Below are 18,656 nucleotides of genomic sequence, written 5' to 3'. Positions count from 1 at the left end.
GGTGGCGGTTAAACAATAACAAACGTACGCGTCTGTTCCTGAGTCGTCCTTCACTCCACTTGAATTTGAACTACTCCTCCTCGCATCTTAAAGACCTGATAGGATCTCATTATCCTAACGCAGCTCTTCGCTCTCAGACACTTAATTATAGGTTCATAGTTTGTAAACATATGTTACAAGTGGCCATGGCTGTGCAGAGATGTTTGAAGGGGCGGGTGCTCAAAGTTAAACAGGGACACATAGAACCAAGCTGAAGAACAACAACCCACAATCACATCACACTATATCACTGTCTTCAGGTGGGGAACAATGCAAAGCAAACGTAGCCTATGTTTTACCTGATGGGTCCAATGTTGCTGTTGAGGGGTTGCTGCTGATAGTGCTGGAGGGCAGGCCTGTGTTGATCTGACACTAAGCTGATTAAACATGTGTTAGGAGATAATAATAAAATGCAAAGATTGGTGACAGTGCTTGAAACCATGATCCAGAATTCTTCCCTTATTATTTATTCCTAGTGCGATAATAATAAAGTGATAAGAATTAAAAAATAAAATAAAATCATAAATATAAAAATGTATTTATTGACAAAATAATGTATTTATGATAATGATTTGTTTGACTATCCACTCTGTGCAGGCAGAAAGCTTATTAAGTCTGCTGCTGTAAAATCAGCATTTTGAGATATTTGGGGCATCATGTAACTGATGCAAGCCAGATCCTTTTATTTAGCAAAAATGTGATTAATAGTTAAATGTTATTGTTGAAGGGCACAGGCAGGAGTCCACATGCACACAAATTTAAAAAATAAAGCAAAAAGGGAAAGGGGCTGGTGCCCAAGCCCCCTGCACGTGCCTGCAAGTGACTTTAGCTTGCAACTAAAGGGGAAGTCCACACAAGGAAGACATGCATTAACTATTTTATTGACAAGCGGTGGGAAGGATCAGTGAATCGGTGGTGACGTATATGAGCAGAAAGTCTGAAGTCCATCAGGCAGGAAGTGAGAAAAACCAGGTCAGCTCAGATACAAATACATTGCTAGAATTAATCTGCTCCAGCATGAGTCACATGACCCAACAAAACAGACTGGGAGGCAGAGCCTTCAGCTGTCAGACCTCTCACTGGTGGAACCAGCTCCCAGTTTGGGTTCAGCAGACCATTACTTGATATATTGTCATCATTTTTACAACTACATGAATGTACTATTGCTCTGTGATTTGTTACAATTACTGAAGGCTACTCGCCACTGAGCTAACATTGTTAGCTGGCATTAGTTGAGGTTAGTTCATAGACCACAGACTTTTAGACTTCATGGACAGCATTAACAACCTGCTAGCTGCAAATAATCATGTGCAGTTCTGAAAGCAATACCAACTCGATTTTTAAATCTTAATATAAAGTGAGTAACAGTAGGGTGGACATTAGGTAAGGCTGCACTTTTTGCAGTGATCTCGTATAGAAAACTATTTCTGTATCGGGAATATGTTTCTTTCTGTCTGCTTTCAGAACTGCACATGATTATTTGCAGCTAGCAGGTTGTAATGCAGCCTTCAGTAACAGTAATAGATCACAGCAATAGTACATTGAAGAAACTGAAGTGGCAAATAACCCAGGTAGCTACCACAACTAAAACAAGGAAGTTGCAATAGGTTAACGTTAGCTGTTTAAAAAGAACTTACTTCCAGATGTTTCTTTAGGTTGGAGCTGTAGTCTTTTGACGCTGAGAGCAGCTTGTTGCTGGCAAACAGAGTTTGCATTGCACGGTCAGATTTCCGGTCAGAGGCTCTTATTGCATGTTTTGTTTGGGTTTCCGGCAATGCGTGGAATTACCAAAATTAGAGAGGGGATAGCCTAACATATGATGCAGGAAAAGACCATCGTGTAATCCATTTATTTCAACAAAGTAACTGTATTCTAATTATCACCTATTTAAGTGGTAACTGTAATGGAATACAGTTACTTATATTTTGTATTTTGTATCATGTATTCCGTTACTCCCCAGCAGTGTCTATAACAGTGGTGTCAAACATAAGGTGCAGGGTTCACAATCAGTCTGTGACGTCGGACCCCAACACACGCACACACACACACCGTGGTTATGGCAACACACACTTCTTTATTATAGCTGTGGTTTCGGCTTAACGCACGGGACACAGACACTCCCGACGCAGTAGTCGCTCTGCCACTTCCTCGACTGTCACTGAAACATAAGAAAAGTCACAATCAGTCACTCGCCCCAAACACCTGTTCGGCCCCGCCTCTGCGCCACCCCGGGAGAGCACCGTGCCACCCCTCCTCTGCAGTGGGCCAGAGACCACACCCACGCCACACAGTCCAACTAAGACTTCAATCTAAACAACTTCCTGTGAAAAGGGAGTTCTTCCTCCCTGCTGTCAAGTGCGGGATTTTCTCTCTGGTATTTAAAAAGCAGTTTTATTTTCCTGGTTTCTGCCTTCAGAGCTGCTGAGTGTGCCACAGTCATAGTCACAGTCATCAGTTTACAAGCAGGAAGTCGTACATGGATGATATGAAATTATTGCAGAGATGTTGTCACAGTAAGGCTAAAATCTAACACCTGATAAACTTCTTGTGAGTTTGCTGATGAGCTGATACAGCCACCAGAGGAAACTTTGATAAAAAAAAAAAAATCACTTGTGCAGCATGCAGGGAGTCAGTGCTGTTTTATTTTTAGTATTTCCGTCAACTCACCCCGCTGGCACCATGTTCTGCAGGCTGCGGCTCTTCGCTTTTACTGTCAACAGTGAGACTGAAGGGTGGGTTCCTCCAAACAATGACAGCTGTGTTTGTGGTCCCTGTGGGCGTGTGAACCTCACACAGATGGGAAAGAAGAAGTGAGGGGTTTGCTTATTTGTATGTTTAGATCTTGTGCTGTATTCAAGATGAGTGTGCATCTGTGCCTGTTGGGATGGGTTACCTAAACTTGGAACCAGGTTATTTTTGAAGTACGTAAAAAAGAAAATTTGGATACTTTTTATACTTGTTTTTCTTCCTGTCTTCATTCTGATCCTCTCTTCAGTTGAAATGTGGTTGTACACACACACACACACACACACACACACACACACACAGAGAAAGCCCATTTTATAAAAGATGAGGCCTGAAAAGTGAAGTTACTTTAACCTGCAGGGGGGCGACTCCTCTGATTAGAGACAAGTTTCTGCTTTCATAATCGGTGACCCCAGTAAACAGTTTCCTGGTGGGTTTACAACCTCAGTCATTAGTTTGAAGCCCTCCTGAGAGCAACCTGATGGTGGATTTGTAAAGTGTGGTCTAATTTTGATCATTAAAGAGCCCCACTTTACCCGTGCAGGAGAAAGCAAGGCTAAACTGTCTGTTTCTCATCATCATGAAAACATCTGGTTTCAAATAAGTTCCAGCACTTCACCTGTGGTTTGCTTGTTTTGACCCTGCGCCCGTGTCTTACTAATATTACTCACAGTTGCACTAAAAGATGGCTGTATGAGCGGTGACGTCACAGAGTGGTTAGTGAAGCTCCGTCATAAAGACTCAATTTGAAAATCGTCATTGTTTCCATCTTGATGTTTTGAAATACTAGAAATGGGTCGATCTAACTGCGACACCCAGGCCCATGTTCATGAGGCAGACACTCATGAATCACCCGCCCTGAAGAATCCCCCCGTGCTGATACTAACGGGGACCGTCATTTATAAAAGTGGATATCATGTTTTATAGAATAACACCTGAAACTAATGAGGGAGACAAACTCATGAAAGTACAAACTGAAGTCATAAATCAAAGAACAGGTAGAGTTGTCCATTTTTCAACCAGAAAAGTCGCCCTCTGCTGGACATTTGAAAGGATAAAGGTTTAATTCTTTACTTATAAAACCCGAATGCTACGTCCATCTTTTAAATACAGTCAGTGCGTGCAGCTTCTAGCCTCCAGCAGGGGGCGACTCCTCTGGTAGCTAACAGAAAAAAACAGATCTATAGAAGAATAGTGGAAATTCTCCTGCTTGTTACGTGTAGATGATTCAATTCTTGTGAAACAGCATGATTTACAGTTTTTGCGTAAATGCGTGGGTACCTTGTGATTGTAACATCACTACCATAACACCCATAATCTGTTGCCATCACTGACATGATTCCCAGGGTGTAGTAACAGGGCTGTTGATTTACCTGACTGTGAGCTGTGTGTGTAACAAGCATGTTAAACAGGCTCAGCTCATTATAACTGCGAGCAGCTCAGCCTGCTGCTGCTGCTGCTGCACCACAGCATCTATTTAAATGTGCTTCCAGGAAGTCACTTCATCGGCTTTTCAGCTCATTTTAATGATTCTTTGTATATGTTTATTTTTATTTTGGAACCGGCCACAGTTTCCTTTCCCTAATTGTGCTAAGAGGAACTAAAGCTTTAAAGGATGTGTTTGTGTTTGTGTGTGTGTGTTTGTGGCTTAAAGAGAGCGTTTCCAGAATATGACGGCAGGCGCGCAGGTGGGCGGTGTTTGAGGATGCAGCAGCCAATGGGAGGCCTAGGTGTCGCTGTCAAACACAGCTGATCGATGAGTCAGGGGAGAACAGCCCAAAAGGTCCCACTTGTTGCTGAGCAGGAGCAGCGATCGTCAGCTGGTCGCGGAGGTCTGATCCACCCTCGGTTCGCGCACTGAAACCGGTGAAGAAGCACACCAGGAATCCTCGACAGCCCTGCAGCCGCTCCGGTGCACGATCACCCCGCCGTGCCTCGCTCTCAGCCCTCAGGTGAGCTTTTTTTTTTTTTTTTTTAATGTTATTTCTGACATTTTCACTCTCTTCCATCGCTCCATTCACACCGAGGAGGTGTCGGGCTTTGCGCTTACCTGCCCGGTGACGGCGGGATAACGCAGGTGTAAATACGGACAGCGAGGACTCCCCGCTGTGATCTGGTGTGTGGGTGTTTTTCTGATGTCGCTGGATCCACACACAGCAAACATCGGCGGTCACAGCAGATCGCGCAGGGGCGCTCGGTGCCTGTAATCGAATTATTGTTGTGGTGACAGAAGAGCAGCTCCTTCAAAAACGACTGAAGGGCCTAAAAATAACAGGTCCGTCATGCTGCTGATGATGCAGCGGGGGAGATTTTTACATAACAAACCGTGTTTGTGCGCAGAAATCTGTAATCCAACAGGAGCTGTGCAGCTTTTAAGGAGAGGTTTTTACTTTCAAGGCTTTCCAGGAGCCCTTGAAGCCTCGTCAAGGGTTAATTTGAACGGGTTTAAGCTGTCAGGGCTCTGCACTGCAAGAGTTTAGGTCTACAGATGAAATATGAGTCGGTTTTTAGCACTTTCCTGCTTTTCTCTGCCACATTTCACATATCATGAACATTGGAAATGATGTGAGCTTCAGATGTAGAAAAAAAAAAGCTTTTGAGTAATGAGGTTATCACCCTCAAGCAGCACTTGTGATGTTACTGATGTATTGTATGGTTGTGAGGTGAGAAAAGTGCTCTTTGAGTCACGTTCATTAACACCAAGACCGTCTGATGTGGACATGTGATGGGGGACATACTTTTCAATCAGTTTTATTTTTATATATATTGCACTCATACTTATTTTTATGTGAGAGTATTTGTGCACCATGTCCGGCAGTAATGCCTTAATTTCTTTATGCTTGCGTGAATGAGGATTCTTGACTCTTGAGGGACTGAGGAGGCAGGATGAAGGAAAACCAGTGTATGAGTTGTTCTGAGTTATTTTCTGCTTTCCTCTGTTTTTATGCTGTTTGTTGAATGATAAAAGAAGCGATCTGAAGGCGTAAGCTGGGCAGATTTCCAGATTCTTCAACATTAATCAACTAGTTTTAAAAAATCATAGCAAAATAAGAGACGTTATCTGTGAGTCAAAACATGTTAATTGTAAAAACCCGAAGGAAGGATCTGGACTGTGGTGGATGAGCTAATATGAAAGTTTCTGTCAGATTTGGCTGATCGAGTGGTTAAATGAACCTGTAATATCAGACCAAAGCGGTTTTTTTGCCATAATATTAGTGCATGGTTAATTTCTGCCAGATTTTATGACCTTTAGTATCTTACATCTGACTCACTGAACAGGAAACACTTTATGGATAAAATCATTTCCACCAACTGATCTGAGACATCCTTCAAAGGGATGAGATTAGCGAACAAAGTGAGATCATCAGGACGGATCTCCAGTGTTTCGCATGTGTGCACATACAGATCGTTTAATTTAGCTTTGAACTTTCACCGCATTTTAGCCTCGATCTGCAGCTCCCTTAGCCGCAGCACACAAGATTAGACCAGCTATAAAATATAGAGCGATACAACATACATGCAAACCACTACACACTGTAAAACCTGCATATGTATACATCTATTTAGAAACATAATATAGAAACCAGGCAGCGATTCTGATGGTGCTTTTAAACACAAGGAGGCATCCAAGGATCCATCTTCCGAAATAATCCTGCTTTCCATGTTTTTCTGTATAAATTTATGTCTCAGTTAAGTGAAGCACACACGATATTCCTGTTTCCCTCCTGCACTGAGATGTGTTTGTGTGTCTCAAATAAATATTGGTGCACCTTAACATTCTGTATAAACAGCAGCTGAAGCACACATGGCATTCCTGTTTTCCTGCTGCATCCCTGCCACTGGCTCAGTAATGCAGCATCAGCACTTCCACAGAGTGCTGCTGTAATGCAGCATCAGCACTTCCACAGAGTGCTGCTGTGCATTGTGTACACAGAGGCCAGGTTTCTGTTTCTTTGTTTGTTGCTTCATCACTGATGGTTTTTTTTTCTTTTTTTCTTGTTGTCTCAAAACATAAGTGAGGAATAATTTTCTGCCGCATGATCAGCTGAAGACGTATTTTGGAGCCTGACTCAAAACACAGGTTTAATCACATGCTATCTTATGATATCTGAGATAGAGCTCACATGTTTATTCTAACTTGTGGTTAAAAACTGTGGTCAGTTCTTAATTAAAAGCGGTAATAATCATACACTGACATTAAGTGTTATTATTACTCCATCTATTACTCCATCTGCCTGCTCGTTTCTCATGTTCACAGCCGGAGCAAAAAGAGCAAAGTTCAGGCTTTTACAGGAGGACTCTTCTTCACGGCTACTCATCAACCAGACTCTCAGATGTGGCTTAACACCACATTATACAAACTACTGTTGATAACTTCCATAACACACGCTTTTGTTTTTGCCCTTATCTTTACTGTCTACGGCATCTTGCACGAGACCGCGAGGCTCCCTCAAGGTTGCAGTCCCCTTTTCACCTGTGCTCACGCCCGCTGCTTCCTCTGTTTGTGCCAAACAGCTCGATGTTGTGGCTGCAAACATGGAAAAAAACATCAGAAAATATTTCTAAGAAAGAGCGAGCAAAACAAGAGCAAATGCTACTTTAGGTGATCTAATATGAGATAAAGAAGATGTAATGTGTACACACAGGCGTGGCCACCCTGAGTTACGGTGAAATCATTTCACCTCAGTCATGAAGGGGAGGTGTAGGTGATGGGGGAGGACGGTCCAAAACATGCTCCAGGAACTATTTTCTCTGTGAAATTGTTCTGCTTTTGTCCTATTCTCACTGTGCAGCTGCATTTTTGGTGCACTTGCAGTGTGGAGTCACCTGTAGCATCTGCCAGTCATATCATCAGTCCTCAGCACCCAGACTGCACCGGCGCAGCCTGAAGTCGGCAGGAAATCTGACATTTAAGCCTCTCCAGAACAATTCTGATCGAGTCTGCGTTGGTGCTTCACATCTTCAAACGCAAAGTTTGCCAAACCGAGCGAAGCCTGGGTGTCGTTTCATGGCTTTATAGTGAGACAGGAAGGCCTGATGAGGCTGGTTTTATTTTATCACTCTGTTGTCACGGCAGCCTTGTTGCCTCCAGGCTTTTTCTAACTTCACAAACATTACAGCACAAGTTCTAATATCACACAGATCCATGATGACTAAGATGCAGACCTCCCACGCAGGTTGTGGTCACAGAAGATGGAGAAGGTGTGAATGTGTGTGTATTTCAGTGTGTTAATCTGTAGTGTGTGTGTGTGTGTGCATCTAAGCCTGGCTGGCATGCTGAGGCAGTGGGGCCTCCCCCGGCTGCTCCACAGATGACTGGCATCTCTCTCGACACAAAAGCACCGAACACAAATGAAAGAGGGCAAAGTACACCTACACACACCTTTTCACACATACTGGCATTTGGGCTCAGGTTCCGGCAGAGATCTGGCACCAGTTTATCTCAGGAAGCGTGTGCGTGCAATGTTAGTGATTTGGAGATAAAGGTTTGGTTGCTGTGGCGATCGCTTTCGGTTTCGGCATGAAGAAAGTTTTGTATCGGCGCCGTCAGACGGCGGCGATGGTCGATATGGCCACTGTTGAAACCGTAAACAGTGGGAGGTGGTAGTTTCAGTATGGATCACCTGAAAGGTTGAAGTCAGGCCATGCTGTCTTGGTTAAAGGTTTGATGGGAAGATGATGAAATAAAGTAGGGTGTGTGTCTCTTTTAGAGTAGCTCTGCATGATTCTGAGTCCACAATAATCTTTATTTGAACTGTACTGACCATCAGTGCAGATCCTCAGTTCCTACTCTGACTGAAACAAGCAGTCAAACTTTCTTCTGATTAGCTGTACCTCACAAACAGAAGGTCTGAAAAGCTGGTGGGTGAATCTTCTTTTTATCTGATTATTTTTGCAGAAAACTTCTCCTCAGCCATCAGTAAAATCAATGTTTTACTGTTACTTTGCTGCATTTCCAGTAGAAGCAAATAAAAGTGTGTGACTGTTTGGCATTTTAACACGGAGCTGTGAAATAACGTGTGGCTGACGCTGCTTTGTGACAAAGTGACAAACAGATGCTGCACGATTATTCAGTTACTCCGTTGGCTCTCAAACCTCCTTCAGAGGCTGGAGAAACTCCCCAGTACTTCCAAACATTAGAAGAAGATCCTGCTGGGATACAATCTGGATAATATTCTTAAACGTCCTCCTCATTGTTGCTTCTCTGCATTTTAAAAGCAGCTTTCTGAGTTAAATGTGGCTGAAAATGGCAGGTTTTATGCTGCAGACAGAGGGGAGGACGTGGGGCTTTAAATTTGATGTTTTGTGTTTAAAATCAGAGTGAGGTCCTTTGTTGCTGCAGCTGCAGCTGCTCGGTGAGCAGAGGGTGCGGTGGTGATCAGCAGCTGACAGGTGTGGATGAAGACAACAGCTGGCTCGCTCTGTAGGTGTTCTCTGCAAAATAAAGCAGACAGGCTGGTTCACAGCTGACAAAAGGAGCGTAAAGGTGTTTGCATTCATACCTGGGGTGTCATTTCATTCAGAAAGGTTTTGGCGGGGAGAGGGGGGGTGGGGGGACTTCTTCCTGGTGACCGTCTGTTACCCCCGTGTGTGTGTGTGTGTGTGTGTGTGTGTGTGTGTGTGAAGATGGCCGCTGGCATGTTTGTGTGTGTTTTCTCCTCCTCTAACTCTCTGTTGTGTCACCAGGAAATCCGGTTTGATGTCGGCCTCAGTCCTCTCTCCATGGCCGTGTGGACCCGTCAGTCTGGTCTGTGGACTCTTCCTGCTGGCCTTCTCACCACTCCTCACTGCAGGTACGACCTCTGACCCCAACAGGGTCGCTTTTAAAACAAGCAGCAATCTCCACTCGACCTTTTTGAAAGGATTCAAGCAAAAACTCTGAACTGATGGCAGAGAAATGAAACACACTTTGATTCAGTGTTGAATATTAGAGAACTAACAAAGCGCTCATTCATCTCATTGTGGTAGTTTTACATTTTGGACTGAAAGAAGAAGTAGGGAAAAAGATTGTCAGTGTCAGATCTGCCACTTCCTCTTAACTCCTTTATGACAGAAATTGGTCTCAGATGGTCCAAAAGATACGAGGGGTGAAGAACCTAAACATAAAGTGATTATTTCTGCCTGCTTCACACACATCCGAGTTTAGTTTTCACAACTACAATATGAGTAGTCTCCATGCAGGCCAGTTCACTTTGCTTATAAACGTTCATCTAAAGCAGTGGTATGAAACATGAGGCCCAGGGGCCAGAATTGGACATTGAAACATGTAATGACTTAACCTTTTTTTTTTGTTTGTTTGTTTTTTTTTTGTTTAGAATGTTTTTTTTTAGCTTGTCCTACTGATAAACCCCTCCCCCCAACATTCATACTACACCAAAGTAATGAAGTGATAGATCAGCATTTAAATGACAGAAAATTCTCATTATTTTTATTTGAATTAACAAAACTTTCCACTTTATAATTAAAAGCAATGAGAAACCAGAAACTTTGCACATGTATTTCTTATGCTGAGATAAATGTGCAGTTAAACCACTTTACCGTGACAGAAAGGGAATTTTTACTGCCCACTTAAGATCAAAGTGGGTATGTGTGTGTGTGGCCTTTGATGTAAAGTGAGTTTGCCGTCCCTGCTCTAAAGCATGCTGATTGGTCAGTTTGATGATGGTGCTGTGATGTCCCTGAAATTCACAGACATGTAAATCTGTTGCCTCAATACATTTGATTAAGAACATGGAAGAAGATGGGCCAGAGCTCCACCGAGCCCCATTTATTCTGGACTGTTTCAAAGCGCTCTCTATGAACCAGGGAGCCCTCACCCTGACACATAATAATGCAGCTTTGTCAGGCGCCTCCTGTGCTTCCCCATCATGCAAAAGGCGTCATTGAGCGTCAGTTGTTCCAGCCGCGGCTCTATCGGTACCTGACGGGTCACAGTCCTGTTTTTGCAGGCATGTAAAGTCCTCATGGACGCTGGAAGGATGGTGGTGGGACAGCAGTGAGGAGGTTTTGTCTTCTCTCTTTCCCCCACTTTTCACTTTCACTTCCACTCAGTGATCAGGTTTATGTATGACCGACAACCTGCGAAAAGACTGCAGCTTGGTTTAAAGCTCGTCTCTTCACAACAGGAACCCTGGTATTTGAGAAATGACGAGTTGGGAGTGGCCGATTACTCTCACTAATGTCGTAATGCCCTGTGTCTTTGCATTGCTTCAATTCCCACAATCCTTCTGCAACCAAAGAGCTCCAAACACAGACGCATGGTGACCCCGGCTTGAGTTGGATAAGTGGTTAAATAAACTGATATAATCTTATTTTATTCAGCTCACCTTATGTGTACCAGCAGGAGTGAAACTGAAAACCAATTTTCAGTGAAAGTTATGAAAAGATAACTTTATTTGGAAATTCAGATTGCCACCTGATCTTACCTGAAGAGAAATTTAACGTGAGATTTATAAAGGTTACAAAAACACTAAAAGATCAAAAAGTCACCCTTATTTAATTTTTTTTTTCACTGAAAAGGCCACATAAGCCACATAAAGCCTCTGCAGGAGATTGGACTGAAACACACTTATATGACACCTTTACCATGACTGATTTTGAAACACTACATGAACTTTAGGCAGGATGTCTGCAGTTTCTCTTCAGGTCACTGTGTTCAGTCTGTTTTGGAGGTTTGAAACTAGCTGTCTGGTTCCTCCTGTCCTAATAAGAACTGTCTTTTCACGCTCTTTAGCTTGTATAGGAACCAGCTGTGTTTCGTAATGCTGCAGTGCAACTTTGTGGCTCAAAATGCGTCTAAATATCTGTTTCTTTGATTTTAGAAGGCGAGTGAAATCCCTTGAAAGTGCCTGACTTTATTCATTCAGTTGTCATTTTGCACTCTCAGCTTCACACTTGCCCTACTCTTAGCACGTTAACGCTGAGGAGGTGGAGGAAACCATAATTCTGCAGACACATGAGGTTTTTAAGGTGAAAGATGAAGAAATAGAGGAAGTTAGGAACACAGCTGGGTTTCTGGTAAAGCTGCCTGCTGTGGGCGAGTAAATAAAGATCATTAAAAAAAAAAAACTCTCTGTGGAACCTTTTAGCCACGTATCAGCTCTTGTTTGCTGTAATAATATCCCCTTGCTGTGCTTTCATGCGGACACAGCTTGTGTTGCAATCACTCTTCATCCATCACCCCTCACCCTGAAACCTCGCCTGCATACTGATCTTCTTTGAGTGTGTTGGAATAACAACTTGCACTCCAGGCCGACTTATTGCCCTTTGGTTTCTTTTTCGTTTAGTTATTTAAAATCCAGACAAAGGATGCATGAAGGTCCTCTTTCTTTATCCATAAATACAGTGAACCACACAAGTGTTTGCACAATAAACACATATATATAGAATATATATATATATATATATATATATATATATATATATATATATATATATATATATATAGTATATATATAAATATATATATATATATATATATATATTAAAGGATATATGGACATATATATATAACCCTGATATATTTATGTAATATATATATATATATCCTCCTCAATCCAAACAGAGCTAAATCTCTCTTAGTTTCAGCAGGTGGCAGCTGGTGGAAGGAAGGAGTGAGAAAAACACCTCCACAATGTTTATCCTGTTCTTTAAAGCCAAAAGCAAACAAACGCACATGGAGCAGTGCTGCAGAGATGGAGGAGGGGCAAGGGAGAACATAAACGATATCCAGCAACAGTGATGGATCCTGAACAAATGTCCATCCATCCACTTGTCCAGGTCTAGGTCCACAGCTCCGTAGTCTAACATGGGATGTCCAGAGCCTCCTCTCTGGACCCAACTCCTTCAGCTCTTCTGGAGCTGCACTGAGATGCTCCCAAGTGGCCAAATGGATATGGCCAAATGTCTAACTTAGGAGGTGTCCAGGAGGTCTGGTGCTTGGAGAAACATGGCCTCTTCTCATCACTGTGTTTTGTTTTTCTGCAGGCAAAATGAACTGCACTCACCCTCTGGTGCCAGAATATGGAGGTTTCCGCTGCGATCCCTCCCCGTGCCAAGGCTTCCCTCACAAGACCACCATCCGCCTCTTCTGTGAATCAGGATACCAGATGAGGGCCTCATACTCCAGGTGCCACAACGGGAAGTGGCACCCTCCTATATCTGCCTGCATCCCCATGAAAGGTGAGAGCTTGAAGGCCTCCAGTCAGAGTTATAGAGTGTGTTGTGTTTTTGTTTGTACTCTAGCAATGTGATCAGGGCGTGGTGTTGAGGTTTGTGTGTTTTGTTAAGTGCAAAGTGCAATGATACATTAAATTCACACTCTTAGATGTGTTTAATGGAGCTGATAAGCCAGCTTCAGTTTCCATGCTTAAGAGTTTTGCTCATGCATATTGTCAGCAGGTTGTTAGTTTCAATACAATTCAAGCCATCCAATCGCCTCTGAGGCTTTTGGAGTTACTCAGTTTAAAGTCATATGATATTAAACTTTCCTTCTTTAATAATAAGATTTTCTTAGACAACTCTTAACATTTCCCAGCAGCAGTGAGCATCACAGCGTTGCTGTGAGAGATTATTACTTCAGTTTAGAATCTACCTGTGACTCATCTCCCCGTCAGCCCAGCCGGTCTAAAGGCTGGTTAGTCATTTTAGTCACTGCTCATTTCTTGTTTTAAGCATTCAGGAAGTGGATAGCGTGTCTACCAAATACTTGTCGACAGCATACAAATATGTGTTAATGCTAATTTCCGATATGAGGCAGAGGGCCTAAAAGTAATATGAAGCTTCAAGCTCCATCTCATCATCTTCATCTAATTTCCATCTCATCATTAATACCAATGAGTATCAGCCACTGTTACATTTTTTTTCTTTTAATTCACAGCCAGTGACTTTATGGCACTATTGAAAATAATTAAAGAGACAAGTTGTACTTGCATGGCTTTTTAAAGTGTGCAGTACTCAAAGAGCTTGAGTCACATGAAATTAATACACCATACCACGTGTTTAGCAAATTATGAACTTAAATTTCCCAGATTTTACAATATTTAAAACAGATATCAGAGATCACATGCCCCATACACCGCACAGTTTCAGAAACACAGGTTTCATGAGGAACTGGATAACAACCCTGAACACAAGCACTGACCAGGGCTCAGTAACCACTCCATGAGTTAAAGCTAAACCAGTGCTCTTGGTCAATAAAACACAGACAGCAGCATCACAAGTCTGCAAGACTCAAAGTCTAAGCAGAATAAATGGCCTGTATTTGTATAGCGCTTTACTTAGTCCCTAAGGACCCCAAAGCGCTTTACACTACATTCATCCACCCATTCACACACACATTCATACACTGGTAATGGCAAGCTACATTGTAGCCACAGCCACCCTGGGGCGCACTGACAGAGGCGAGGTTGCTGGACACTGGCACCACCGGGCCCTCTGACCACCACCAGTAGGCAACAGGTGAAGTGTCTTGCCCAAGGACACAACGACCGAGACTGTTGGAGCCGGGGCAAGAACCGGTAACCTTCCAATTACAAGACGAACTGCCAACTCTTGAGCCACGATCGCCCCCAGAATAAAAGAAAACTATGATCAAAACACATTAAATTAAGCTTTTGAAGTTGAGCACTAACAATCCAGTGAGTCTGTGCATGTGCCACTGCAGATGTATCCCTTACAAATAACTAAATAACACACTTGTGGATGACTGTGCTTCTCAGTATTCAGGAATAGGTAGTTACAACTAGACTAATATAAATGTATTAAATTCAACATCTTTTTTAAGCTAATGTTATAATGGAAACCTCATAAAATGGAACCAATGAGCATAGATTTCTTTTAGAAAATGTACAGTATTTACATTATGCGTTAAGAGACCGAGTTCTCAGTTTTGGCCACACGTTGGTGGCCCATACACCGCACACGTTACCAAGACACCCATTTCATTAACTTCTGAAACAACAAGAAAGGGAAAAAAAACAGAGTCTCTGTCGTAGTTTTCTGTTAATGGGTAAACTTTCATAATGTTTGTGGCTACATTATTACTGGAAACCACATTATTCATTCACAAGAATCAACACCCACCAGCAGTGCCACTGAACTGTTGTACTCTTAGTCTCACAGTGCCGCCAGTGCTGCAGTGTGACGCGATATATTTACTCATGGATTTTGCTGAAATACACTTTTATTGTGCTTGTATTGTATTGTATTGTACTTTAAACTATCCAGCCGTGTATAAGTAATGAAAAACCTCTTCAGCTGTAGCATTTCATCGATGTGTGATTCTGCACAATGACTGTTTTTATTTAAGTACTTTTAACTATATTTTGATACTCTGACTCTTAACTTTACCTCAATAAAGAGTCTGAATACACATTTCACTGCTTTGCTGACAAGTTTTGCAAAATAAAAGGACTTTTAGTTTTGTTTTTGTGCACAGGGCTGTGCATGAACCTGAAAATCAGCCCCAATGTTTTCTACACTGACACAAAATGTAGATAATTCAATACTGAATTAAGTTAAATGCATCAATTATGCAAAAACAGCAGACACAGCAGCTTTATCGTCTCTATCTTATGACCTACTTAACAGGTGAACACAGACACACTCTACAGAGGAAGTAGCAGCTTTACTTTCCTCAGACCAGTTCCAACTTCCTCTGTCGCCATTCAGTCGAATGTGCTGCAACAGGAAGTCAGAGTGCAGAAAGAGGAAGCGGGCAAAGCCACCATAATAACCATTAAACATTTCCTCTCTGACGCTGTCAGTCTCATGGAAAGCTGCTGCTGTGTTGTCACGGGCACGAACAAACCACACAGCTTGAAAATCTCTCCTCTCGCAAAGATCTTGAGATAGATAATTAATTTCTGCTCAGAGCTTCTACTCAGAACACACAACCTTTCCCACGGTTATGCATTTAGGTTCAATTTACCTGTCTTATTGTGGTGACAAAAACCCCAAATGCACATCTGGCATTCAGACACAATTTTGGAAATAATCAGATCTCCTTAAAGAACCTGGATTTTAGTTTTGGAGCTCTGTTCTGCTGAAAACAGATTATGGTCCTGCTAAGTTCAAACCTGCTGCAGAATGTTCTGGTGGCTCTGCTGCGTATGCATGGTCTCATGCATAAATGAGACCATGCATGAAGAAATGGCCCAAAATGTTCAGTGTGCAGGAAAAGGCAACAAAATGTGAAGGTTTTGGTATTTTCAGCATCTGTAATGTCTGTCTTTTTCTCCTCAGGCAATCCTATCCCAAAACCAGATGACTCAATGCCCAGCATGGCCACGACTGCGGTGGGTGTGTCCATCTTCCTGCTCACCACCACCGCCTGCCTGGTCCTCAAGTCCCGGCTCTACCCCTGTCAATCACACAGGTAAGAAGAAACATCTACTGACTTTAAAAAAAACAAACAAACTATCCACATGTTTGTTTCTAAGCACCTATTTTTACTGGTGTGGCATCTTACGTGTATTTATATGGACATGATATCTTATTGTACCCTTATAGTAATAAATAAACTAATAGCTGTACAGGACAGACACCACTTCAAAAACTCTGAGTGTTATCAGGCTATCAAGGCCGTTGCCACATGGTCTCATTATTATAATAAATAAGCTCTAAATTAGGTCAACTCCACCTCCTAGTAAGGCCAGAGGGTTGGTAGTATCCATTCTGGTTACTGATAAGCGCCGGTGGATACGTGATACTCAAAGGCGTGTTAACATCGTGTGCTGCCTTGTCTGAGGGTTGGGAACTGGAAACACCGGCTGAACTTTAGTTACTTTATAATCAGTGCTGCAGTTTCAGGTCAGAGGTCAGGAGCGCTTCAGTTGTCATCGGAGCATTAACCTCTTACTTTTCCTTCCTCCCTGCAGCCGTCGCTCCTCAGACCAGCTGGACCTGATGGTGGACGGGCTTCCCGTTTCCCTTCCCTCCTATGAGGAGGCGGTGTATGGCAGCTGGGGGCAGCGCATCCCTGCCTGCTCAGCCCCTGGGCCCACGCAGCTCCTCCTGGCTCAGGAGGCTCCGGGCTGTCAGCAGTCTTCCCCGAGCAGTCAGTCAGACGGCAGCCACTGCCCGCTCCTATCGGGCCAAAGCCCCGACAACCCTCCACCGCCTTACGAAGAGGTCCAGTCACCACATGCCAGAGACAGGATGAATAATGGGGACGTCCTGCAGCTCCACGTTGCACTTTCAGACGATAAGGACACATGATGACAGATGGAGAGACTCACATATGACTGAAGTAGTTTATGATTGTGACAGGTGCAGTGTTCACTCTGCAAATTATGGCTCAAAAAACATAAAAACAGGGGCTCACGGCAGACTCCTGTACTGCCTGCACTTTTCCTGGTTGGCTCACCAGCATCAGGACCTATCACATGGTATTTTAGATGATAAGCTCTGATTGGCCAATTGTTGGGTCAAAAAAGGCCCGACTGAAGAGGACTGAAGTGCATTTATAACTGAAATGTTGATTGTATAGCGTGTTGTGTGAATGTATGTGACACAGGGAGGGGGTGTGTTATGCGGTATCATCGCTGTCTTGTGAAATCCTGAGAGTGTGAAAACAGGAAGGCTTTTACCAGATGGCGGTGACATGAGTGTGTGTGTGTGTGTGTGTGTGTGTGTGTGTGTGTGTGTGTGTGTGTGTGTGTGTGTGTGTGTGTGTGTGTGTGTGTTTTCAGTGTGTTTCTGGAGACGTCGTCTACCTTTCCCCTCAGTGACGGGGCTCATCAAGGCTTCGTTTGTGAAGTCAGTGGCGTGTTATTTCTTTTCACTTCCGCATTTGTGTCTGAGACTTTTGCACAGTGTTTCTATTAAGTCCAAACGGGCCGAGTTGCACGGGCTGCTGATTTAAAAGCACACACACTTGGGTCGTGGATGGTGATTTTGTTTTTTGTTTGTTTGTTTTGTTTTGTTTTGTTGTTTTAAATAAATGTTAATTTCATGTACAGCAAAGTGCTTGGAAACCAAATGTTCTCTTAAAGTGTTTCTGCTGTGTTTATTCAATGCTGATGGAGGAAAAAATATTTAATATTTTATCGCTTTCAATCTACAGTTAAGAGTCGATTGATTTACTAAATGAAATCATTCCGTAAATAAATAAATTTAGTAAATCATTGGAGATTTATGTAGGCACTTTTTAAAAAAAAAAATCAATTAAAAAAAAAGGTGCAAATCTCTGAGATGACCCGAATGCCTTTCAGGATCATCTTCATGTCCTTACTGGGTTCCTCAAGTGACTGACGCCTTCAGACCTTGAATGTATTTAATGTTTTTGTTTTGTGCAGACAGATCTGAAATAATATATATATATATATAATTGTAATATTTACAAAACGATTATTTCTATATTGTGTAATTGCACAGAATTATATGATTAATAAATGTTGAGGTGTTTCTTTATTTGGACGTCTCCGTCTCATTTGTAACTTTGTTAAAGTTGATTTGTGTCAGATAAGTCCAGCAGTGCAACACAGATGCATCAAAAATGTAAAGTCTGTTGAAGATAAGCAAACACAGCTGATATTTTGTGCAGCCTTTGTCTTTAGCTGCTAGTTTCACATAAATCTGAAAGTTTTCACACAACTGTTTGAGATGCTCTGTTAAAAACAGGAGGAACTCTTTGAGGTGTTGCAGGGTTTTAAATTCCTGGTGGTTTAATTTTCTTTCTTTTCTTGCTCAACAGTTTTTCCTGGCTGGATGAACCTTTTACCCCTACGTGCTGCAGGTCAGTCCACAACAACAGCTGTCAGCAGTAAAGTTAATGATTGTGTTCCCGGAAAGTGACTGAGAAACATTGTAACTCAAGCACGGTGAAGAAACGACACAGCGAGTTGTACTGTTTGACGTTGTGAAAACAA

General features: G+C 42.6%; 1 protein-coding gene across 1 annotated transcript; it reads left to right on the top strand.

The window, feature by feature from the left end:
- The first annotated feature begins 4,518 nt into the window (after nucleotides 1–4,518).
- On the top strand, nucleotides 4,519–18,198 carry zgc:152863 (uncharacterized protein LOC562658 homolog). Its single transcript, XM_031739983.2, has 5 exons — nucleotides 4,519–4,736; nucleotides 9,472–9,578; nucleotides 12,772–12,966; nucleotides 16,030–16,162; nucleotides 16,665–18,198. Exons 2-5 carry the CDS (start codon nucleotides 9,485–9,487, stop codon nucleotides 17,002–17,004), a joined length of 762 nt encoding a protein of 253 aa, XP_031595843.2. The 5' UTR covers nucleotides 4,519–4,736; nucleotides 9,472–9,484; the 3' UTR covers nucleotides 17,005–18,198.
- The last annotated feature ends 458 nt before the right edge of the window (nucleotides 18,199–18,656 follow it).

Source organism: Oreochromis aureus, linkage group 14 (genome assembly GCF_013358895.1).
Source record: "Oreochromis aureus strain Israel breed Guangdong linkage group 14, ZZ_aureus, whole genome shotgun sequence".
Taxonomy (NCBI): Eukaryota; Metazoa; Chordata; class Actinopteri; order Cichliformes; family Cichlidae; genus Oreochromis; species Oreochromis aureus.
This window is presented reverse-complemented; position numbering and strand designations above follow the sequence as displayed.

What these genes read in the sequence shown, in the direction of transcription:
- zgc:152863 (XM_031739983.2), top strand. Translation starts at nt 9,485, where the DNA reads ATGTCGGCCTCAGTCCTCTCTCCATGGCCGTGTGGACCCGTCAGTCTG. An exon ending in TGCCTGCATCCCCATGAAAG is followed by an intron (nt 12,967 to 16,029) that starts GTGAGAGCTTGA and finishes TTTTCTCCTCAG; the next exon opens with GCAATCCTATCCCAAAACCA. An exon ending in TACCCCTGTCAATCACACAG is followed by an intron (nt 16,163 to 16,664) that starts GTAAGAAGAAAC and finishes TCCTCCCTGCAG; the next exon opens with CCGTCGCTCCTCAGACCAGC.